General features: G+C 50.3%; 2 protein-coding genes across 2 annotated transcripts in view; both read right to left on the bottom strand.

Moving 5' to 3' along the window:
• Positions 1–4,587: 4,587 nt before the first annotated feature.
• On the bottom strand, positions 4,588–6,052 carry LOC143368849 (homeobox protein E60). Its single transcript, XM_076811982.1, has 2 exons — positions 6,029–6,052; positions 4,588–5,678 (listed from the first exon to the last, which is right to left on the bottom strand). Exons 1-2 carry the CDS (start codon positions 6,050–6,052, stop codon positions 5,295–5,297), a joined length of 408 nt encoding a protein of 135 aa, XP_076668097.1. The 3' UTR covers positions 4,588–5,294.
• Positions 5,524–25,412, bottom strand: part of LOC143369480 (uncharacterized) — a 65,368-nt gene continuing 45,479 nt past the window's right edge. The window contains exons 2-3 of the mRNA XM_076813499.1: positions 13,506–13,590; positions 5,524–5,647 (exon numbers count right to left, since the gene is read on the bottom strand). Coding sequence (XP_076669614.1) covers positions 13,577–13,590 — 14 coding nt within the window. The 3' untranslated portion in view covers positions 5,524–5,647; positions 13,506–13,576. The remainder of the gene's footprint in view (positions 5,648–13,505; positions 13,591–25,412) is intronic.

Genomic DNA, 25,412 nt, shown 5'->3' with positions numbered 1-25,412 from the left:
TCGAGTTGCCGGAACACGCGGATTGAGCCATTAAAGCCCGCTTCGAGGTGTTTCGGGGAAATCCGCGAGACAGGGAGTTCGTTATTGTTCCTTTGCCCGCAAAGAGAATCGCTATCTGCTCGCCACTGTCCGCTGAGGATAGCCAGCCTCTTTTATCGGGGAATCTACACGATCCTCTCGCTATTAACGTTTCGAATCGGTATTCAAGCTATTCGCTCTGTCTAACCTGATCTACGCGCTGCTCTTGCTCTGCTCCGTTTCGAGATCTTCGAGCATCCCAGGGCCGGCATTATCTTCGTCAGTTTATTCTACACTCGCCTCGCGTTTGGTGAATGGTAACTTTAGGGATCCAGTCTGATATCTATCAGCATCTGCTCCTAGCCGGAGTGTGCTTCTGCACGATCGGGAGGAGAGACCAACGAATTGCACAACAGGTGGGATTTTTACCCGAACGAGCGAAGAATCGCGAGAACATCGATGCCCAACCACGCGCGAGACCTTCCACCAGATAATTTATTGGTCAATCAAAATGACGCATGGAGGTATAAGGTGACACGTCAGCGTACACGGCTGACCATTAATTTTAATACCCGTCACCATCAGATCTCCCGACGCTGCTTTCCACGTTGGCTCCCCACTGACGGCCAGCGTATCCATCGGCATCGGCTACCGTACGACTAATGCCCCGTTCACTAACGACAATCATCCTTGAAGATCTCGGTCTACCGATCTCTCACGGCCGCCTCGAATTATTATCCTCCTCTTAATCCCGCATAGCCGGCTACCGCGAGACCTAGGAGCCTGCTACGCGCACAAGGCAGCCACGAGAAGGAAAGTGGAGAGATGCTGCGAGAGAAAGGGCGAGCACGGCAGGGCTGTGGCGGCTAGAGCACGAAATAACGAAGGGGGATTAAAGTGAACGGATGACGTGCCCACAGTGAATGTAAAAGGGAACGCGAACACCGAGGAAGGCAGAGGAAGGAAAACGAAGACAAGGGAACGTAGAATAAACTGAGTGGAGCACAAGCTGGTGCAAAACTCACGCCGGTTCAGATACGATCGTACCGAGCCTCCATGCCGGCGTCTGGATATATCGGTGGTACGCCAGGAACGCGACGATAGGTATGCAGCCGCGGTAAGTGCAACGTCGATTGATAGCGCCTCCCCTTATCTATAAACCATTTCCACTTTTTTCCTAGCGGCTTATCGCGCGCGGCCCAGTATCGGCGCGTCTAGAGAATTCTACGATGTTATTTACCGCTGATTAGCCGGGCCCAATAATTTCCTTCCGTGTTACTTTATTGAGAGTGGCGAACCGGCGCGCAATTTCCCCGCGATTTATGGCGCCAGATAGAGGAGGCGATAGGACGCACGGGCAAGCCCGACGCGTCCGAGTGAACTGACCCCGTATGCAAACAGAGCCCCGGGGAAAGAAGTCGCCTGGTAATTCGACGGAAAATTTGTATGATGTTTCCCCGTGAGTAAGCCTGCGTGCTGCATGCATAAGAGAGACGTACAACCGAACGACAAACAGGGCTGGCCTGCCCACCGATCAGATTGTCCCCCGTCGAAACGGAAACGGCTCGTTTCTCAACGATCCTCGTATTTGACCCGCATCCATTACCTGGCCATCATCGACGTTTCAATCGATGACCCCCGGCCGTATCTTCGGCCCATATCGGCCCTGCGGCTGATTTCACGGACTTTTCCACAGAGCGGCGAAACGTCCGTTGAATGAATCACGTCGGCGTCGAGACGGATGCATAATTCTGTGTCTGCATGTGGATGACTGGCCCCTGTCCGCGGCGCGTCACCGGAGACGCACGGCTGCTCAGGAATGTCGAACGGGTCGGTCACAGGGTTAATGCCTGCCGCTGCCTCCTCGCGTGCCTACGACTTTTCCCCTCCCGGTTTGTATCTCATTTGTAAAGATTCCGGGACAAAGGAGCCAGGAGAGGGAATCGTCTTTATGGATCTGCGGCGCGCTTGACCTCAAGCTGCCTCGCCAGCGGGCCGTGGCTGCCGGACGGACAGAAGCGCGAGTCTGTCAAGTGGCGCGATTCTAATCTGACAGGGACGTATCGGCCGCCGGTGGCCTCTTCGTGGTCCCGAGCAATTGAGGAATACGCTTCGGACCACGCATTACCAGGCAACGAGCACCAGCGATTTACATAAGTTTCGGATCAACGAATCGTATTAACGCCGCGTATCGATAGCCTGCGCTCGTTACCGTCATCTTTTATTCGCTCTCGTTGCACATTCTCAGCGTTCCGTCGCGCTGTTCAAGCACTCCCGCTTGAATCCTGCGTAGAACAGTCTTTCAACGCACCTTTCGCGTCAAGCTGCGGTTATTACGGATTTTACAGACGTTGGTTAGCTGGCTCGTTGTAAGTCGGATATCCTTGTAGCCGGGGAGAATTTTGTTGCAGAAATCGGACGGGTGTTATTGGGGATTTATGGGGTTCTGTTGAAAGGACATCGAATGCATCGCGGGAGAGTTAACAGTAATTTAGCCGACGGAGTGGTTTCCGAATGAAACAAGCTGTTTCCTTAATCAATTTCGAATATCTCGCGCTCGATCGTCGGTATACCTGATTTGCGAAGGTATCTCCTTTTTTTTCTAACAAGCCCCGTGAAATATCGTGGGACCGGTCAGGTATCGACGAACACAGCGGACTTCCGTCTCTCAACAGAAGTTCTTGTAAAAAATAATCGCCGCTGATTATTCAACGCGCCGGTTTCTTTCCCCGGACGCGGCTTGTACGCTAATGTCGTCTATTACTTACCAGGTACGTTCCTCGGCGACGCAGGACCCTTGGAAATCCCCGGCGATCTGTTTCGTCGTCGGGAAAGAAATATCGGGGAGCATCGGCGCACGGTGGGCCGATGAAATTATTTATCTCCGACGTCCACGTAGTCTATCTTCGATCTTTTCATTCTCAATCTTAACTTTTACGCCTGTCGTTCGAGCTTCGCGCGATTTCATCATCGGTCACCTAGAAATTTCGAATAGATACTGTATACACCTTTCAATGATTCGCAAGCTTCTATTTCAATCGACAATACCAACGTTCGTTGATGAGGACTGTAATTACAAATTTCCAACCCCCTCTGTCGTTGCAATTAATTTCAACAGAGAGGGCTGCTCTGATCCGCGATGTATGCATCGCGACTTCCGATACACCCCGTACACGCGTGCGAAGGGGATTGCGAAAAATGTGGAAACGATTGGTGGGACAGGCGAAACACGGTTCGTCGAAACAGCTCCGGGCGATGGTTAAATGAAGTATAAAACGCGTTAACCGACACCGCTCACCGTGCAGCACACGCGCCGCGTTTACGGTATAACGTAGGCGTGGCTGGTTTGATATCAACGATGGCCACCTTTCGACTGTAAATCAATCGATATCGCGGCAGCAGGAGGGGCTTTTCATGGGGTTTGCACGAGCCTGAAATACGGCTCGGCTCGGGGGTGGAAGCATGCGCCAAATGCTGAATGCGAATCGACCCGCCCCGTACCTTTTATCCCGACACCGATCCTCTCCACCATCTTTCTTCCGCTTTCCACCCGCTATCTCGCGTCCGCCGATGCACTCCGATAAACATCTGGCTCGATTGATTTCGTTGCCGGCGTTAATTACCTAGCGTCTAGTGCCGTGCTTTCACAGCGTCGATTGCTTGATTGCGTTAACGACTCGAGGGTACCCGGCGATTGCTTTTATTCCCTCTTTAACTATCTCTCTGACGATCTCGGTCGTTAATCCGGGACGTCCAGTGGGAATTATTAAATTGCGCAACGAAATGTTAATGCATTGGTGCTTCTGACAGGGGTGTATCTTATTCGCTTATTCGTTGATCACCCGAATAACTCGCCGATATCGTGTAATTATTTTTAATCGGCTTTTTATCCGAGAAGTGCGCGGTCGGCGCTCGGAAAGGTGCACCCGATCGATGGAGTAACCTGCAACAAACTCTCTGGATCAGAGGGAGAGGAAGATCGGTTGTGGAGAGAGAACACAGTCGTGATACGTGGCTCGTGATAGTGGGAATATTTAATTCGCTTTTTTAAATAATCCTTACAAGGTATAGGTACTCGACATCGTGTCGAGCCTTTCCGTATAGCATAGGTAAATAAATAACTAAGTTACTTTTTAAACAGTCTATCGAGATGACGTTCTCGCTAAGTTTCGCTTTATTTACACGACGATTTATCAATTTATATATATATATATTTATATACCTATACATAGGTCGTTTCTATTTACTTCTCTCCGTATATATATATATATGTTCTATTGCACATCGCAATTGTACGATATCTTACATTTTTTACAATAAATTAAACGGAATAAAACTAGCTTCTCATCCTCTCCTCACACGTTCTTAGTAGACTTTCTTCTCGTTCCGCTCTCAATACTGGTTTTATCTTTATCAGAGAATGATGACTGTTTAGACCTGACTGTTCTGGAGAAAACTGTACAACAAATGGCACTGTACAACCCATTTCACCTGACTCGCGTGATTCGCACTTGCAATCGATGCATTCGTTGAAATGGTTCGTTCTTCCTATCGTTTCGTTTCCTTCCCTTTTAATATCAAATTACTACTCGCTAGGAACGTGCGTGCTAAGTCTTTTCTCACAAAACGATCGCGGGGAATGATAATTACCGTTGCGTTTGCTGCGCGAACGGTGATTAGCATTCGCGTGGATTTTGACTCCGGTAACTCGTGAGCTTTTCCTCTCCTGGTCTCCTTCGATCTCGATCAAATAGGAAGCTCTAAGACAACGAACACGTCGGGATTCGTCGAGCAGTCGCTCAGACGTCTAGTCAGTGGCACTGAACGAATACCCCGATTCATCGTACGGGAATGAGACCGACGGACTACAAACTGGCATTCGACAACCTTCGAGCTTTCGAAAACCTTTTTGGCGCGATGAGGTCGATCCGTCGAATACCTTTGTCTCCAAGGCGAAATAACGAAAAATGTTTAATCTTTGGATTGTAAATCGCTGTGACGTTACTTTTCATGGAATGTAAAGGAGGAGCGCTATAGAACCCCTGGACGCTAGCAGGCATCGCGAGAAATGATAAAATGAAACGAACTCTCGTGCACTTACAGGACTTTCGTTTCCACTTCTCAATCGTCGAGCAATCCTAACAGATACCCCTTCTTCTCCCTTTCTATCAAGACGCAAAGCGAGAAAAAGTTCCTCCTTCCAAGTTTCGCGGGATCCCGAACCAGTGAAGCTTGTCCATAAATTAAGTTCAACCAGTGGACTGATCCGATTGCCGTCACTTTGCTTGCAGCTCAGCGGCCTGCTCCTCCTCCTCCTTGGTCAGCGGCACCGTCGAGTGATTGTAGAGACCCTGGGCCATCAGCTGAAGGGCGAGAGGATTCTTCTGGCCGCTGGCCTTCTTGATCTTCGCCCTCTTGTTCTGGAACCAGATCTTGATCTGCGCCTCGTTCAAGCCCAGATCCCTCGAGAGCTGCTGCCTCCTTCTCTCCGTGAGGTATCGGTTCTCCGCGAACTCCCGCTTCAGCCTCGCCAGTTGCTCGCCGCTGAACGCCGTCCTTGGGCGCTTCTCTTCGGGGGTGCTGCCGCTGCTGCGGCCGTCCGACCTTTTCACCCTCCGCGTCCGGGGACCTGGAACACGTGAGGACCCTAACGTTAGCTGCTATCTGCCAGCGTGTCTGATGAATTCTGGCTCGATACGAGTGGCATTAAAGAATCTCAAAGAAACATTGCCCAATTACGCGGGGCTGATTTGCAAATACTCGATCTAAACGGTAGTTTACTGGAACCCCGGAGTAACTTATCGCCCGTCTAAAACGACACGCTCGAATAAGAAACCGCTAATTATCTCGTAGATACCGGTTGTCGGTCAGACGCCACCAACGACGCGGATTTTCCAATGAAATTCTAAACGAAACGATCATCTGTCTCCCGCACGCACGTCGTTCGAACGACTACGAAGGGAGGTGTATAAACCAGCGGAGATTAGCCTTACGTAACGATTCGTAATACCCTTCCGTGGCCCGCGGAGGACATTGATTCAACAAATTTACGCGTCAATAAATCTGAGAAATTAACGAACTGCGCGCGCAGTGACAAACTTTACGACAACTTTTATTGTCTAGCCGGGCTCTTAAGTGTTTCCCCATGGCCGGCCGTGAGCACTGTCTACCACTAGCGAGCGGACTCCATAACGAGGGAGCTTTAGCTAAGCCCAGCTGGGAGGAGTCGACGCCTGGGATCTTCCTCAGGACCAAATAAACGTCTCTCTCGGGACGAAGGGCAGCCAGCGCGAGGTCCTTCCCGCGTTTATCGTCCCGCGAGGCTACCGCGAGCCCTTCGGACTCCGCTGGACTCAGCTCGCGCGGACTTAGCGGCAACGACTCAATCGTAAATCAAACGCGTTATTACGCCGCGCACCAGCCCCGCTAACGCCGGGAATCCTCGTGGTTCAGTCGCTTCAGGAACGCAGACGAGGTAGAGATTATTAATTATTTCTCGCGGGACGATCGGTGTTCGCGAATCAACGCGAAAGTGATCGGTGCAATCACGCGAACCGACGGTTCTTCGACCGCGAGAGGTGCGAGTAGATTTTCGTATTTGTACCTTTTTTAGACTCTCAAGGTAATTTGTGTACGTAACAGTTTTCTACTGGAGGTATTAATTTGCTCTGCGCGTTGGAAGTTCAGTTCCTGATGGACGCGGGGCCAGACGAATCGAGAAGTTTCTTGCGTGCTGCAAGTGCCGGGATGTGGGGCCAAGTAACGTTTATACAAATCGCTACAATTTATAGATCTAGCCAACGGCGATGCTTCTTCGTCCTTTAATTCTAGCGTAGAAACCAACAAACGGACGTTGATTATTACTTTCCTCGCTGCCGGCTAGTAGTACGATGCTCGAGATAATCTTTAGAATGATAGGAGATAACGGATTTCAGATGAGGCGATGAAAGCAAGCCTGACTCGAGACAACCGCCACTCTCGATCCACCATCAATCTTCTCTAATTTCTTGCTCGGTTCTTACTAAGCTGGCAACTCTAAGTGGTACAAGCCGGACGTAAAGCTTGCCCATCGGGAAGTGGCAACAGTTTCAGAGATCGACATTTCGCATCTGATATTCCTGGAGGAACCCCAACGACCCCGGATTTTCCTCTCCCTTAGCGAGGCCTCCGCGCTAATAATTCACCGCGCGCGCGATGCAGAGCCCGCGATTCAGCAGCAACGCCGCGAGGGTCGTTCGTAAGCGGCAAACGCGACTGTAATTGCAAATAAATCAAATCGTAACGATCAACAACGGTGTTATCGGCCACGCTGATCTGTCCGGGTGGATGTTACGCGGAAATCCCGCTTCCAGCCGCTTAACACCCTCCTCCATCATCCGCGGTCCAACCTTTATTCGCGGGCTTTCCATCCGCGCGAAACGAAGGACCTCGCGAAATATGCCTGGTATTAACGTTCCTGGTGACTCGGGGAAGATGTACGAGTAGCACGGCCAGAGAGACACTTATCTTCGGATCGCTGGGGCCTCGAAAAGCGTGGATTTGAGGGGGAAACGTTGGGGCATTGAAGTTGCGAGGGGGTGTGCACCATGCAAGAATATGCGTGATAATAAAAATACGATGCGTGATAATAACCGAGGCGTGGCAAGTGGGCGATCCACTGATTATTACACTTGTATTTAAGGATATCCTACAGTTCTCGCGGCTGATCGGATCGTTCCGCGGTCGTCAAATGGAGGAAAGTTTCCTGGAGCCTGTCACAGGAAACATAAATTAATCGGCTGGCAGAAAATCCGCGACTATCGCCAGTTGGCACGTGCGTGCTTCGCGGTGAAAGTCATTTTGCTAGACGCGATCCTTCAAAGTGAAGATCGTGGACGGAGGAGAGCAGGGCTTTAAATAATACTATCGGAAAAGCAGTTTGTTCCGCACCATCGAGCATGACGTAGCCGAGGGGCTGACGTTAGTTAGTTCCTCGCGTCTGATTGGCTCCTGCGAACGAGGATAACATCGATTCCTAAACGCCCAGCCGTGAAAATCTTTCGAAAGGATTCGTCTCCGTCGAATCCTGGAAACGGCTGTAGAATATTCCACGGGATTATAATGCCGCGCCGCTTGAAAAGCACGATTTATTGAGGAAACCGAGCACGGACGATGATCGAACCTGTATCGATGGTCGTAAATTCCGTCTTAGCCGGTTTCTCGGAAACGCTATCGTCCGAGAGTTTACAGTTTCGCGGTTTCAATTTCATTGGAGGGAATAGCATTAAGGAGACCACAAATCTGTCTTTTTTACACGCCGAGCGCAGAAAAGAACGGGTAAGGCGAACCTGGAGGTGAATTTCTACGACATATCTAATCCGAAGCTATCCGAGCGATTCATCGAAATCCCTGAAATTATTCGCGTAGGGTACAGGGGCGAGGAGAGCGCAAAAGTATCTAGAACGTTGGGAATATCGGCGGAGAGGGAGGAGGGGAGAAGCAGCTCCCGCAGTTTCTCGTTCTCCTCTTCAGAAATGACTGAGGTAACGAACGGTCGGCAGTCTAATTACTTAAGCGAAGTAGTCTCGTTGTCGGTGGTAGGAAAGAGGCATTCAGAAACCCACTTCGCGCTCTCTCGACTTCCACTCGCTTCCAGCTTCTCTCCCGTGTTCCTCGGCTTCCATTTAAGGAGCCACCCCTCGCCCCCTCCCCCCCCTTTCCTCACCCTCCCCGAGTCTCGAGGGTAAAACCAATAACGTTAAGACGCCCTCTCGCCTCGCGGGAGTACATCCCCGAAAGTACCTCGCATACCGAGGACGCGCGGCCGCCAAGGAGCACTAATTTCCTCTCAAGCTATCCTTGAGTTAGACGTCAGCTACCGGCTGGCTACGTTTGCTCCGCCGTTTCTCTTTAACGTGCCGCCCTTGATTAACGCCACCAGCGGCTGTCAGTCCTAGCGACTAGCGCGCTCCTCGAGAGCACCCGCCTTTGTTCTCCCTCAAAATTGCTTCGATGAACTTGCGATTTCGCCAATTCGGCCGGGGATCGCGGTGGACGAACGTTCGCGAGCGAACGACAAAGGGGGATGCAGGAATTCCTATTGAAAAAGCAGAGTGTATATTTAAACAGATGTTCGACAGAAGGCAAAACAATGCGGCGGCTGCTTTTTCCCCCCGTCTTGCGGAAAGACCATTCGAACGGCCGTCATTTATTTCTTGCCGGGAATTTCATCGATGTAATTCAATTGACGGAAAAACTGGTCGGATCGGGAACAATTAAACTGCTTCATCATTGTCCTGTCATCACGGCGACAATCCAGAGAGCATTTTGTCGCCGAAGGACGCGCCGCGCCGCGCCGTTTCGTGCCGACCGCGGCATCCTCTCGTTCTATCCTTGAGCCGGATGACAGCCAGCGATTCCGCCTCCTCTTCCTCCGGCCGTGTTCCCCCTTGACACGCCAGGCCTTTGCGTAACGAAACGTAGAAACCGCCTGATCGGTGTTTCAGTTTTGCTGCTTGGCTCGCTCGTCACGTTGCTTTTAATTGCACGTGACATCGACGGAGAGCCAGTCGGGGAGGAAAGGGGCCAAGATCCGTGGCTAGAATCGGGACAGAAACGAGCGGCTGGATTGTCACGAGAATCTGGCGATTGGTGGAAGAGAAGGCTAGGCGAAACGGTTTTACTTCAACAGCCGCGAGGATTTAGCGAAATCATCCTCCGTTTAAACGCCTAAGAAACATTCGATTTACCTGACGAGCAGCTTCTAGCGTGATCGAAATTTATTGCTAGCTTCTTGCGAGAGATCGCCGGGGTTTTTGCGATAGGTCGCCGATTCCGTTCGCCCCGAGGAACGAGAAGAAGTAGATGCTAGTTTCGAAATGCACCGCTCCCAAGTTTCGGTCGCGTCCGCGTGACGCAACCGGAGACACTGGGGAAATTGTTGGACGTGTGTGACAGACGTCAAGACGTCGAAGAATGAGACTCGACCTGCTAAGGAAGGAGACCATTTCTAATAGATTCCTTGAAGCGAGTGTAAGACGAACGCGCAGGTATCAAGTCCTCATAAATTTGCCAAGTGCGTTCTTGCAAAACTCTGCCGCGGCGAGTGGACATAACTCGAGAGGACAGCGGTTATGGACCTTTTTCTCAATCCTAAGGTAAATGGAATTTACAACCAGGATGACCACCTATTTTATCGGCCGCGACTCAATTGCCGTTGCGCGTACAGTCTGTTCCAAATGTGAGTAGGGGAGACCGGGGCTAGTTGATACAGGGGCAGGTTGATACAGACGAATTATCTCGACACCGTATATATGCAGCTCCATTTCAGCGAGATATGTGAAGTTTGTTGTTCAATTCTTTACTACGATTCAGCGTACGTCTGTGTACCATGACGTTAACAATCGTTTTTTAACTGTTTTCGTTTATATGGAGAAACAGTAAATAGTTTTGATACATCCAAATTGATCGTCCAAGTAACATTTTTTCCTTCAGTTTGTATGTATTTTCTCAAGTTTTCGCTTACTATATATTAAAGAGGAAGGGCCAAAGTATATTTTGGCATATTTGTTATTAAGTAATTAATGCAAACAAAAATTAAAAAAATTAAAAACTGAAGAACGTATCAACTAGCCCCGGTCTCCCCTACCGAATCGCTGGTATCTTCTTTAACAGCTATGGTCTCCAGAACCTCCAACGAACCTAGATTCTAAAAAAGTCACGCGCCTTTGAAGTTGGCTCGAAAGAACCCAATGCGATCGCACGGTCACGATCTCGAGTTGCACGATCGCCTAGTGCCCGTCGACGCCGGGAGATCGGCTCGGATCGCGCGTTACACCGAATAAGTGAACGCGATCGGGGAACGATCGTCAATAGTCGCGCGAAGTAAGTCGTACGACTATGAATTGCGTCGTGGCACGTACGTGCAACGATCCGGCCTGCTCTTAAAGCGCCACTAAACTTGCCCGTCACGTTCCTTTTAATTACGTCTGCCAAGCATCGACGCTTGGTCACGAAACAGCAGAGGAGCCAAGGGCCGCGAGGGGAGACACTAAGAATTCATTAACGATACTCTGTAACCGAGAGGAGCTGGCCGCGCGGCGAAGTGGGACAGGTGCCGGATCATACTTGAGAAACGGCGAGCAAAACTGTTCCGAGTGGCGATCTAAAAGACACGGGGATATTTTTGCAAACGCAGGTGTCCCGGGGCTGGAATGTTTGCTCTGCCACGGCGGCGAAACTAGAAACGAAGGCGAGTCTCTGCTGTCGAAGGATGAATCGAATCGTCCACGGTTATCGAGAGTGATCGACTCCTTAAGAGGCGAGCCAGTGGCTGTCCGCGAGACCGATATGACACTTACCAATATGTTACTTCCCTACCAAGGAAATCAGTTAACCGACTGGAGTGCTGGATAGGAATTCGAGCCGGGGTCTATCGTTCGCCAAGGCATCAGGCCCGATGGATCGAGCTACCGGGAGAGCAGTATTCCGAATGAACTGGATGTTTCAATGATTCAATCTCTACCTCGTCATTCTTCTCGCAGAAATCGATTAAGAGGTAGGAAAAATTTATGGCGCGGCTGGATAACGTTGCAGGAACAATTTCTCAATTCCGCAGACAGCGGAAGGCTGTCTGTACACTGTACCGCGGCCGTGTCGCGAGCGGCGACCGTAATTATCAATTCTAATTAACGACCGTCGATTCTCGCGCGGCAGGTTTCATTATTGTTTTCAATTACCGAGTGGCCTGTCGTTTCTCTAAATCATGGTTAATGGAATTATCCCCGCGGTACACGCAACGCGGCAAAATCGGTACGCGATTAATACGCCCGCCGATCCGCGTATTAATCGCGGGGACGCGTTTGTCGTCGATCCCTCGCGCTATCGTCGCGACCAGAGACCCGAGCGAATCGCGGTAAATCACCGTCGACAAATTTACCGCCGATAATTATGATCGTGCTGCTCGTCGGATATGGCAACGGAGTTAAATTGGAACGACGGTAGAAAGGACGGTGCGTGTTATTAAAATATTGACTTCATTGGTCCCCCGCGTGGAAGGGAACGCGCGTAATTAAAGATGCTCACGGGAGATCCTCGAGGTCCCGCGTCCGGGAAACCCTCGCTGGCTTTTATACCGAATCGCGCGCGGCTCGATGTACAAGAAATTAATTTTTCGAGGCTCCAAGAGGATCGAACGGTGAATGTAGAACCGCTGTGAAAGTAATCGGGTAGCAAAGTGGAACCACTGAATCGCGAAGGTACTACTTTGCAGGACACGAGCAGGAATCAGGCTACGAGGAAACGGGGGACGAATGGAACGTAGAAAAGATTGAAACGTCACCTGCGCAAAAAGCGAGACGTATTCCCGTTCGCTCCGGGCAGAGTACGGCAACGACAAACCCTCGTTTCGCGTAACAAAGAGCGCTGGCAGATCTACGACTTGTCATCCGATCCGGCGTTCGCCAGCGTTCGCCAGCGTTCACCAGCGAGCGTGCGAGTCGCTTGACGGTGCACCGGTCGAAAGGCGGGTTCTCACCGAAGCTACTGGAACGATTGAAACCGATATTGGCTGTGCCTCTCGGGCTGGTTGCGCGATCGTTCAGGGGAAGAGGCTCGATCGACTGGTCGTTTCCGTGAATCTGATCCATCCTGCTCGCTCGCTCGCGTGCGACCGTCACACAGGGCAAGTAGAAATGACTCGAGTCGGCTCAGACCCGATCAGACTCGGACTCGAGTGGAGTGGAGTCGCGGCTGAGTTATGACTGCGGCCATTACTCGGGACAAACGAGGCTAAGCGTGTCGACACGGCCGACCGATCGGCCTTCCAGACTTCTCTCCAGTCATTCTCCATTCTCGAGAATTACGAGCGAGCTGCATCCTCCAGCCGACGCTGGGTTTGATCCGCGGATTGACAGTTTTAAGGCTGAATGCGCGTCGAAGCGGCTCTCGTTACCTCGTGACAAGAGGATCGCTCGTATCCATCGTGCACGTTTCCACGGCGGAAGGCAATATCCACGGGCCTCGGGGAACCGTGTAACCCACATCTTAACGTAAGTTATGTCGAATGGACTGCTCGTTTTCCACGCCGATTAAACGGTTGCGCTGTACGCGAGGCTTCGCGGAAACGAACGGGAAACGTGGCTGTCTAACGAGTGAAATGTCATTCGAGGAATTGAGACCTTTTCTTTGGCCACCGATGGGCGCTCGTTCCCTCGCGATTTCGTTTTTGCTGCACTCGGAATACCTACCGTGAGAAATGGGGGCAGGACTTTTGAGTAATCGACCGACTATTGTTTGGAGGGCACGCGGCATTCTTGTTCGTCAGAGTTCAGAACTAATCGGTGAAATCTGCGACGCGTCGTAGTATCGTGTACCGACAACCATGGTACCTATCGGTGAAAATGTCCCGATCGGAATACGATTCATCCGGATACGATCGACCGTGTGGTCGAAGGATTCTGCGAGCTTCCACAATAAGCGTGAGTAATAATGGCTTCGGGAAAGCTCACGTTCTCTGATGCCGTTTCGTCATTAGTCTCGCCTAGCTCTCGAGTGCACGGCCTCTAACTGTCGTGGGTCGTTACTTACTTCGTCCTGCGAACAAAAAAGAGAAAACACACCGGTTAAAAAGCATGCTCGTTGACAAGGATTTCATTAATAATAATCAATTATCCATTCTCGCGTGCGTCGCTCGCCGCGCGATAAAGCGACAGGGCGAAAGAACCACCGCTTGTCGCGCCATTCTCATCGGGCCCTAACGTCAATTAATGTAACGACGATAATGATTTACGATCCCCCCCTGCATTTCCTTCCTCCCTTTTCCCCGGTCAGCCCGCCGCGCGCGATAAATCAGAAAGGAGATGCGGCAGGTTTTCTAATTGCTGAATCGTTCGCGGGTTGCCTTAGCCACGCTTCGATCGCTGTAAATTGTTCAAGGCGGCTAGACCGCGCGAGCCTCGGATTGCCTGGCTGAACAGCCGAGAGAAAAGGGGTGCTTCCTGTCGAAGCAAATTCTGCACAGACTTCTGCGAGGAGAATGCGGAGGACGCGTGAACGGTTGGTCGCTCTCAGGCACACGAATCGCTTCTCTCGGGGAACGAGATATCTCCGCGGCTTAGGACCAATCGAAATTCCTGGACAAAAAGGCACCGGCGTTCCGAATCCTCGGGCGAGCGACAATAACGCGCCGGAGCGGATCGGGGCACCGTGGGACAACGACCAGAAGTCGCGAGATACCGCGGCTATCTCGAGCCAGCGAATCGGCGGACGGCGCCGCGATTTCAGCCGCTTTGCGCGCCCGCTGATTACGGCGGCCGGCCACATTTTTCCAGGCCCTGACTCGTTAAGGTGTTCGCCGGGCCCACGGAATCGCACGAAAAGTAGCCATGCCCTGTGGCCATACCCATAACCATAAATAATGACCATTGATTGGTCACTCGTCGATCGTTACTCGCGAGTACGTGACTGCGTGTACGTTTCCACGGGTCGTTAGCTTGTTTCCATTAAGGCGCGGTCTCGCCTGTCTCTCTCCACCTGGATCGCGCATTTCTTTTCATCCCTCTCCTCGCCACGTTCGTTTTACTCCGACCGCCCGTCGACGTGGCAGATTCGATAAAACACGGTCGTTCTAGCGACAACGAGGCTCTCGTGTCCTTCGAGGTGCAAACTCTCGGAAGTTTTCATCGCTTTTGCGTGCCTCCCTCTTTCTTCCCCTCGTTACACGCGTGTAGAATACAGCAGCGCTGTTATTACTTTTAATATATTTTTCTAACGATAAGGGTAGAAAGTCACTGTTTCACTGGGAAGCGATTGATACTCCTGGGACTATTGATTACCCGGGGTCGTCGTGAGGAAGATTTGGATGGTGCTTGGTAGGGGGGTTTCGCTGTTAAACGTGGGCAGACGCTTCGAGACGCGCAGCGCATTAAGAATAATGAGAAATGGAAATTCGTAAATAATATATTGCTCGAAAAGACGATTAATGACTTCATTTCTGGTTCTGCTCCTTCGGTGGAGCCGGTTCTTCCGGTGTACTCGCCCCCGACTACTCTTCCCCGTTGGTCCCCTGTGTTTATGACTTTTTCTGCACGCTGCAACCGCGGCAGGATCGATTGAATGCGTGTTAAGCGAGAACTCGCGCGAACGGTGCCTCGTGGAAAAAGTGCAGTAATTGAGGCATGAATTCGCCAGCACAGAGGTTTGCAGCTTCGATCGAAAGTCAAATGGTTCGGCAAACTTGCCGATTTCGATGACTTCACATATGTTGTGAAAAACGTATGAAAAACTTTCGGCATAATATATTCATCGGCAAGTTTACCAATGGTTCTATCATGGGTGAGCAGGGATAGATTTGAATTGCGAATACTTCGTGTCGATTCCGTATCTATCAGCGATCAATCACTGTGGGAAGTGGTTTGAAACAGATCTCGCGGAACCACTGTTGGTGCAGGGCAATCCAGGAATCATAGGGTTAATGCACAAGCGCGAACGATCACCCTTATCACCATCTGTCGCCTGGAAGATGCTATTTAATCGCGGCTCTCTGTCATACAGAGCGGTCGTGTTAAAAATAGATAGTATCATTGAAATCGATTGGCCCGCGGTCGTGCACTCAGTCTGTTGATCTTTCGTCGCCGGCCGCGATATCCATCGCTCCTGTGGCGAGATAACAAAGATACCAGATAAGCGTGCAATAGGAGTATCTGCACCCGGAGCGAACACAATTCACGGCGCAACCGCGGTCGATGTTCTACATTGTTCCACTTGCGCCGCGGAGGCAGAGAGTACCGAAAGGGCACAGTCACTCTCGTTATTAATTATTACACCGAACACACGGTGCTATCGCGCCGGATCGTCGATCGTCGATCGCTACCGATATCAGCGGTATCGTTGCTCGTATCTGACCATCTGATCTTTCGACGAACATACCAGATAATCGAACTCGTGTTTCTAGCGTCGAGATCACATCTTAATAAGGCATTAAGCCGCGGCTACCCCTGGCATCGCCCCTCGCAACCAACTGTATTCCCAATTTTCCATTAGAATCTAATTAATCCCATCGAAATCCGTGGTAAAATATACGTCGACGCAATCGCTGTGTCACTCGGGAAACGCGAATTGCACAAGATCCAGCTGAATCGTTCACTTCCTTTCGCTACCCTCCTAACAAAGAAACCTCAAGGTACTCGGAACCTTTTCCTTTCCTGCGTAAACATGCGGTTACTTAATCCCGCATTGTTTCCCCGTCGAAGCCACGTCCAATTATCGAAATTTTCTTATTGTTTTACGCGATCGGGCTCGATCTTAACCGATACCTAAGCCCCATGCCCGTGGACCGCTCGATTTCTAAATCACAGGCGCGTATCATGCGGATATTGTCGATCACGGGGTTCAAGTTACCCAGCCAGATATTAATAACCATCATCGATAGCAATTACGGTTCCCCGGGAACGATGAATAACTGTCCATTCAACGTCGACTGATAGTTGTTCCCACGATAGCGTAAACGTATTTTCCAACAATCTCCATCACCCCCGGGTGGTGTGCATCCGTGGAATCGCTCGTTACATTGGTCTTCAAAGGAACGTACGATGAAATGTCGATCGCAGAGTAAACTTCGCACAATACACGCGAGCGTCTTGAAGATTCCGCGAGGTAGCTTCAATTTTTTTGTGGGTGGTTGTTGAGCGTAATTGTGGCCTTTTAATCGCACGAGAGGCCTTAATAAGCGCATCTAATGATTAATTCATTTGTGCCAACTACCGCTACGATTTAGAATACACGTTACCCACGCAGAAGGTGAAGTTAAGGGCGATTATATGATAACTGAGACGCAGCAAATGGAAACGTACACTCGTGACCATCGCAAGACGAAGTCGTTGCGACGATGGCAGTTTTTTCCGTTCTACGACTCCGATCCCATTGTGCAGGATTAATTGCAGCTTGATCAATTAGCTACACTGTCATTAATTCGAATGTCTTGAAACCCAGCGCGTTGGTTACCGACGTTTACACGTGTCGCGGCACCATTTAAGCGCGTTTACAATTACAAATCGCCCGCTAGACACCAGCTGCCTGTCATCGCGCGACGTTACTCGCGCTTTCCACGAATCTGCGTTTCCACGCGCGTGCGACGAGCCGCTACGTGCGATACAGGGGGACACCGAAGGAAATATGGTCGCCAGGGGCAGCGATATTCAGTAACCTTTTCGTGCCCGAGATAAATCAACGTCCGCCGTCTACAATGCCCGCGCTGTTCCAGGGCTGCGCGCTAAACGAGCGTACCGGCGTACGAGCACACGCTTCAGCGGACCAATTGGAGAAAGATCTACGACCCAGAAACGGAAATGCGAGGTGCACACAGGGTAAGAGACTAAAATCGATTTCCAGGGATCACCGTCCCGTCGAGCGAACATTCGCCAAGCATCTTCCGACGTGGAGACTGTAGGGCGGAGCGATACTATATGTATAGGCGAAAATTTAAATTTTCAGTTGGCCTCGGTGCGGGATAGTTGTCTTTTGATTAACCAAACACAACTGTAAAAATTTTTTGGAAAAATATTCATGTCTGCAGGTTCCTTTTAATTATAATCATATAATCGAATTATTATTATTATTTCGTCTTTATTACTCGTAAAACAAGGGTATAGTACATAAGGAGAAAGTAAAGGCGAGTAAAGGTGAGGCCGCAGTATCAACTGTTAATAGGCCTAACCATAACATAAAACTAAACATTAATTAGTACTACGTATACTAATACTAAAAATACTTAAAACTAATTCAACAATGAAATATGAGATATGAAATATGAAACAGATAGTAATGAAACAATATACAATATATAATCATATAATTATTTTTAAGAGAAAAAGGAACCTGCAGACATGAATATTTTTCCAATTTTTTTTTTACAGTTATGTTTGGTTAGTCAAAAGACAACTATCTCGAACCGAGGCCAACTGAAATTTCAAATTTAATTTTTCCGCTCCGCCCTAGTGGAGAGGCAAGGAATCAGTGGAATAGCTCGGAGGAGCCGTTACTAGTCAGACACGAGCAGGGAGCATCGATAGCAAGGACCATTTCGGATGGAACAGTGTGGTGCTTGACGATCCGTGCCTTAGAAGCGTACGTAACGTATAGCAAATGGGCTACTAGGATAAATAACACGGTAGAAACCAGCGAAAATCGCGTGCACGCGGGCATTCGCTTGATGCGGGCTACGTAACGTCGAGCGCGCAAAGCTACGTGGCAAGTATTATTAGGAGCGCGAGGTAACGAGCACCCCCAAGTACTCGCGATCCACGCTTCCCTCGCCGCGGTCCATTTAACGCGGCGATTTCGAGAATCGTCAAGATCGTTGCACCGCCACTCGCCCGGAAATGCCGACGATGGCTCGGCGGAGATCGGTGGATCGCGCGCGTGCCCTCCCGTTCTTCTATTAGACAGAGGATGCCGGCGGTATCCGTCTGTAATTACCGCGGGCCGGTCCGATGAGTGGAATCGAGATGGTTTCGCGCGATTCTTTCGAACGTTTTCATTAAAATGTCTGCGCAGAGGCGAAGCGCGGCGAGCCGCGCGAAACTGGCCGTGGCTTCGCGTGAAACGGACGTGATTTATCGCGTTGCACGCGAATCGGCAAAGCCATTAGTGGTACTATGTAGGTAATTAGTACTACAGGGAATTAGGAATTCCTCTAATTTGTGGGAGGAAAGAGAGTCCAATTCAAAGGCGGATCTTTCGTTTGCTTAGTATTTATTACCTTAATGAATTGAGCCGTTCAACTCTTCAGACACCCCCACCCTGAGCCTGATAAGCAATCTGGGATCAACGATATTGCAGGCTTTCGAAATATTTCTTCTATGCATCGGCTGTTTTCGTGTACCGAGATCGCAGGAGAGGTCTGAGGGGCCTCGATTGGCAGAGCAGTCACGTAGAGAATGGAATAAAGTACGCCTAATGCGAAACGGTGAGACTAAATTGGACGCTAAAGTCCACGTCAATTCCTCGATATCGCTATCGTCCGGAGAATTAAAACGCTCCTTTGTATTCGTGTCCGCGTCCCAAGCAATTACAGGCCGTGCGTTTTGTTCCGCGGACGTCGATCTGTCGGCGACGCTCGATCGATAGATCTTTCAGTCATTGCTACGGTCACTCCTCGGCTCGATCGTACAGCGTTTTCGTCGGAACTCGCGAATACATCGCGCACTGTTCACTTTCCCTCGAGCCCCGGCTTATCTGATCCTCCGTCAGGTCAATACCATGGGAATGCGGTGCAATTAGTATCTCATTAGACAGTGCGACTGTTCTAATTCCTCAGTTTCGCATTAGAAACGTCATCCTGTCTCGGAGCGTAACGTGACATTCCCCCGTTCGACTTCTGCTCCCCTTTACTCTGTTACCCTTCCAATTTTCCCAAGCATCTGGGGAAGGAACTTGGGTACGCATCAAATTACTGTCTCCGCTCGAGCTTCAAGAGGAATGACAAGTTCGATCGGGGCTTGCAGCTCGTCGGCCCTGGCGACCCGGAGATCCACTCGATTCTACCCTGCAGCGCGTCGAAATTTTACCGCGCGCGACATCGATCACGAAAATAACGCCGTCACCCCGGTGGTTCCGCTGGCACAACATCGCTCGGGAGTGGAAAAGAAAAGGTACACGCTCGCGTTTCGCGAAGCGTGTGGCGAGGAAGTGGATCCCGCGCGCAAAGTAAACCACTTCTGCTTGTGTACAGAAGCTCGAGGCGAATTAGCGGACGCCCGCGCTGCGCGGGCTGAAGATTGCGGGTATTAGCCGGTGTCGTGTGTGAACGCGAACAGGCGGCGGGCACGCAGAGACGGAGAGAAACGACGAGCGGGGACGTGACGGCGGGCAGAAAAAGAGCCAGAAAACCGGAATGAGACGTGACGGAGTAAGAATACGGGAATGGAAACAAATACGGGGGGCTCTCGTTCGCTGGATGGATAAATATAGAAGTTTCGTTGGAACAACAAACGATTCTCGGCGAGCGCTCGCAAGAACGGACACCTGGAAAGGCCGCTGGCGAAAACCTTTTTTCTCCCCTCGCTTCGAACAATTTGCCGTTCTTACGTGCGCCGTTTCCCGCGATAACGCTCCCGCGAGCGCTCGGGTTCAGCAGGTGAGAAAACCCAGGAACAAATTGACGTAAAAGACGACGCGTGCGGTTTTTGCGCCTATTAAGTCCTTTCATTCAAACGATTCCGCTTAGCGGCGCTGGGAAAGAGTCGTCAGAGAGTACAGCGGTGGAAAAAGAGTTGATGCCCGTTTCAGAGTGAAACTGGAGCCGAGCGCTGCTCGAACCTGCACCTCTCTTGTTCTATAATAAAATGTTTACATCTGTACGCGCGCTTGGCAGAGCGGGGTGAGATTGACTCGTCCGTTTGTCGCGCAACTTTGCAGCGGCAAGTCGTTGTAAAAGTTACTAATAATCGATCAGCGAGGGTACAGTGCAATAGTAACAGCGCGCACTTATTTACAAAGCGAAGAATGCAAGCAGAGCGGCGCGCAGGCTGTATCGCGTGTGTGCGTGCGGAAGAACGAGTGGAATGGAACAGTACAGAGGGCAATGGAGGGACGAGGAGAGGATGCCATGTGCGGAGGGTCGAAGAGAGAGGCAGAAGAACTGAGAGGGAGAGGGTCGACTAAACGACGGGTGCAGGAGAGAAGGAGATAACCGCGGGGTCGGACCGGGTGGTTGAAATTAATGTTGCCCGCTTAATTGGAGCCACCGAGGAGTGTGCGTGTGGTCAAAGGGGTTCTCAACCACCGTTTTTCTGTCGCCTCTGTAAAAAGCGATCGTCCCAACAGCGATCGTTTCATAATGTTTCGGGCCATTCTCCCAAAACTTCATTCAAATCTCGATATAGTTCTTTGCGGTGGTCGCCAGCTTTGGTCCGGGCAAATATCAGTAGGAACACACGTCCAGCGAAAAGTTGAAAGAAACGAACGGTCCCCGGGAGAATCAGCGACAGGTGTATCGCCGGCTGCACCGAGCAGATCCAACCTGTACACTTCAAAACCTGACACGATAATTTTCGGCCCTTTTGCTCCGAGACACGTTTACTCGCGTGAAACGGAGTAATTTCAGCAACGATGTTGCCGTTGGGGCCCGGATTCCTTATTGAAACCGAATTTACAATCGGCAGGCTCGAGAGATGTAAAGCGTCTTACATTTTGGTTTCTATCAGCTGTAAACGCCAGCCATTCCTCAGCTCGTCGGAATGAAACGGCACAGATAAACAATTTCAAACTCGCGTTACTCCACACCAGTAATTTCGCAAATATCGGAAAGAAAAGTGGCGGGTTGTGTGGCGTGACGCGTGTCGTTCCCCGAAACGGAGGAACAAGGAACGGAAAGCAAGTAGGTACCTACGCACACCATGCGTATTCGTGTCCAGCCTCGGAACCCTCCCTCGAGACTCCCCCACTTGCTCGATCTTCATCTCGCGATCGTCGAGAGGGGGCTACGGGCCTTACTTATTGTTACTTACAGCTTACGGGGTTTTGGCACGCGAGCGGACCTAATGTGTTAATATAACGTATGGGGGACTGCCAGGCAGTCACGTATCCGCGCCTACGTACCCCGTGCACACGGCGGCGTGTATTGGCCGCGCCATAAAATCGACCCACCCGATCCGCGCCACTATTCTATCGTTGAATTGGACTCGTGAAGATTGCATTCATGGGGGTTAATCGCCCCTCACCTCTTCGAAAGCGGAGTCGAGGTTGGACGCACCGATGCGCACCACGAGCTTGCGGGTATGTATAGCACTCAGCAATGTGACTTTGTCTAGCCTATCGATCCCTACGATCTCGAATTCTTTAAACAACGAACCCGTTGTGCGAACGAATGGATTTAGCCAGAGAGTCCTGGTCACTGATCATTAAAATGCGTTTCCGTTTTGGCGAATGAAACTCTTTTTCTAATTAATACTCGAAGACACCTTGCTCCCCTCTTAGTTCCTTCGTGATTGCCATCGTTATTTAGGGTAATTTTGTATAATTCGCGTTTATATGAAATTCCTATCAAGATTAATCCTCTCTGTCGCGATGGAAGAGATTGAACGGGCGCATCAATCATCATTTTCTGAAATTATGTGCGTGATGTAACACTCCTCCGCCCCAGCAGACAGACACTGCGGTACCACGGAATTTTGTTCCCTCAGATACCATAGAAGCATGCGACGACGATAAAAATTCACGATTCAGTAGGGGAGACCGGGGCTAGTTGACTAGCGAGGTTAGTTGACTACTTAATTCTCTTTAATTGTTGTAGTATGTTATAAATTATGTTGCGATTTGCGATATTCAAGCATATGACATATGACGATATTGAAGCATACCACAGCCGGGGTTAGTTGACTTATTCGTCTCACTACTCTAAATATAATAAAAACTACGACCTAGACTCAATTAAAAGAATTAAAAAAATTAAGCCTGTATACCTAATGAAATTTGTAAACTTTTGGTGGGCAACAAGTTAGCAAAATAACAATGGTCTATTTAGAAAAATTAGAAATGTTAAAAATTAGTCAACTACCCCGGTCTCCTCTACCTCTGAGCGTAAAGAGTTACTTTCCACAGCAATTAAGTGTCGGAAGCGTGAGCCGAGCGAACGATGAGGACGAGACTAGATTTTCTGGGCATGATACGCTCGATTCCAGTTGACTACTGCGTGGCTTTTTAATTCGCCGTATTATTCCTGGTTGCTTTGTGGTTGCGCGGACGAAGAGACGAGGAAGGAGATCGTCACGCGACGATTGGTCACGGGGCGCGGATATAAAAATGAGAATAAAATCGAGCGTGTTCGCGCGGCGTGCCGTGACGTAGGACGGAGTCCCTCTAAATTCGTCCGCTCTTAAATCCGTCACGAAGCATCACGCTGATCGCCCTATTAATCGCGATCCTCCGCCGCGTGACACGCGCGGGCTACGTACAAAAATCACGGCACGAATTGGACGATGACACGTGCACTCGTTGCCCGGAGACGCCGAGAGTTTCCGGTTGTTAGAGCAGATTCGAGCTGTCCTACGCGTTCACTTTCGAGCGCGCAACAGCTCGCCTCGGGGGCGGCGCAATTTCGAGGAAAATGCGCGCGAGCAGCTGCGCGGGAAAGATGAATCAGGGACGAACATTCTCCATCGACGGAGATTTAAATAAAGGACGATAATTTGTGATTTCATAGGATGCTGCGGAGAGGCAGGAATTAAGAGGGTACGGCGGGGGTTTTAACAAGCGAAAATCATGGGACACCGACACGTGTGCTCGGGGATTTTCAAGGCTGACAGGGCGGTCGATGTTTTAAAGAGTTTGCTGAACAATCGAATAGGCTACGAATGGGTGTGTTTGGGCCGCAGACGGGTGGGCCCCGAGCGCGGAGGCGGAAAGCCGCGTAGGCGTCGCGACGGATGCAAATTACCCGCACCAGATTTCGACGATACATCTTAATTTCGTGCCCCTGCCAAAAGCGCCGACTCGTGTCGGTTATATTCGCGGAAGAATTTCGCTTAACGACCCGATTAGATAGCGGGCGAAACGGGGACTTTTTCAAACCTGATACCTCGTCCACGTGGGAGGCATGTCGGGATTGATTTTTTTAATGCGGTCGTCAGGGAACGACGTCTATATCCAGCAACCTGTTTCGACTTTATTCGATATCTGAAACCAGAGTTTCTCTGCTGATTTCATTAGATATTATACACATCTAACGGACTAGTAGATATCTGTAATTAAGACGGCACGGTTGCCTGTTCTAAAAATATCAGTGATCACTGAGGTATTCAAAGATTACGGCGAGGTAAATTTTATATTTAGAAAAAATGTTTCTTCAGACGGCAGGCAGGGAAGAGTTTTTGGAAACACGTCTCCTCGAGGCCGTGAAGACTATGAAGTGGACAGTTACCGAGCACTAAACGCGCGTCGCCGGCGGTCGCGTGAGAAATGACTTCCTGATAGCTTCAAATTAAGCTATTAATTATCCTGACCAGCCTCGGGCTACTGTCGCGCTTTTCCCTCGCGAGTCCTAGTCGTAGGAATTGCCTACACTATTCAAACGAGTCTTCTTTCATTACGCTATGAATATCGCGTCGCTTTCGCGCAGCCACGCAATATTTGCATTGCAATATTTCAATTATTTTCATTTAAACCAGATTTGAGAAACCATTCCAGGCGTGTTATTCATTTCCACTGTAAAAATTTCAATACCCTCGATCGTCTGCTAATCGAGAAACCACGCAAAATGAATTTATTACTTGTCTCATCTATAATTTTGGCGGTGATCCAGGCACAAACGCAATGGGGACATAGTAACACGTGTGATCGGTCTGTTTCTGATTTCCGCATCGGAGAAGTCGGTGACGAGCGAGTCCCACGTTTCGCGAATTCGGGAACGGCCTCCATGGGAGCGACTCCAGGAACACGGTTTCCTAGAAAGGGCTCTCTTCCTCGAGCGGCTGCACTCGCATAAGTGGCCCGACTTTTGGGCCTCGGATCCACTGCTCCGTGTCTCCCGGGTCTTCCAAAAGCGACCACCAATTACGAAACGTTTTGCCATCGCCCCGGTGGTAGGTATCGTCGAGGAGCAGCGTCGAACGCCTCGAGGACAGATGATACATCTGTAATGCCGGTCCAAACACGGCAACCGCCGTCCACGGGTGTCCTTCTCAACAATTTCAGTCAAGTTAATTAGCGACGTAACGTCTCGCCAGTATTCGTAAACTGGGTCGATACGCGTTCCTACGATGGTGCTCGATTGTGCGCTTCATTTCCTTCGATCAGTAATTAAAACGTTGCACCATCACGCCGCTATAATTACGCTGTTTACGCGTCACCGAGAGGATGGAAAAGATTCGTAGATGCTTCGCGAGAATTTAAGATTACTCCTGCGTCCCATTCCATTCCCATTTGGAAATAGACTGGGCTCCCAATGAAGAAACGTTGACACGAGAGCAAAACGTTCTCGTCGGCGTCATCTGTTAGCCGGGAACAGCAATTATAGCCGTATCGAAACGCGAGGCCCGTTTCCCTCGACATCAACGTCGATACGTCTTAGGCAAATGGGCCCGCGGCGGTGGTCGGTGAGATTAAGTTTAATTGGCCGGTGGACCCGGCTGAATTGAGATTTATGAAGTAAATTCATTGTTTCGAGTCGCCACCGTGGACCACCAACACCGATCCGCCCGTCCTCCCGTGGATCCGCTATCAAATAATGTCCCCTGCAACCAGAGGCACAACATCTGACAGTCAGGCTACTGTCGGCCCCTCGAATAAAAAGAAAAGCACTAACGGTCGCCTCTATATCATCTTTATTCCTGTTCAACGGCACACTTGCATCGAGCAGACTTTTTTGCCCCCCGAACCAACTCGCTCCTCCTGGTCCAGCGTCTTCATTTTCAACCGAC

Source organism: Andrena cerasifolii, chromosome 5 (genome assembly GCF_050908995.1).
Source record: "Andrena cerasifolii isolate SP2316 chromosome 5, iyAndCera1_principal, whole genome shotgun sequence".
NCBI lineage: Eukaryota > Metazoa > Arthropoda > Insecta > Hymenoptera > Andrenidae > Andrena > Andrena cerasifolii.
The sequence above is the reverse complement of the archived record's forward strand: the minus strand, read 5'-3'. Positions and strand labels throughout refer to the sequence as shown.

Coding starts and splice junctions, on each gene's coding strand:
- LOC143368849 (XM_076811982.1), bottom strand. CDS start 6,052: ATGTCCTCCGCGGGCCACGGAAGG. Junction 5,679..6,028: donor CCTCCGCGGGCCACGGAAGG/GTATTACGAATC, acceptor GCTGGCAGATAG/CAGCTAACGTTAGGGTCCTC.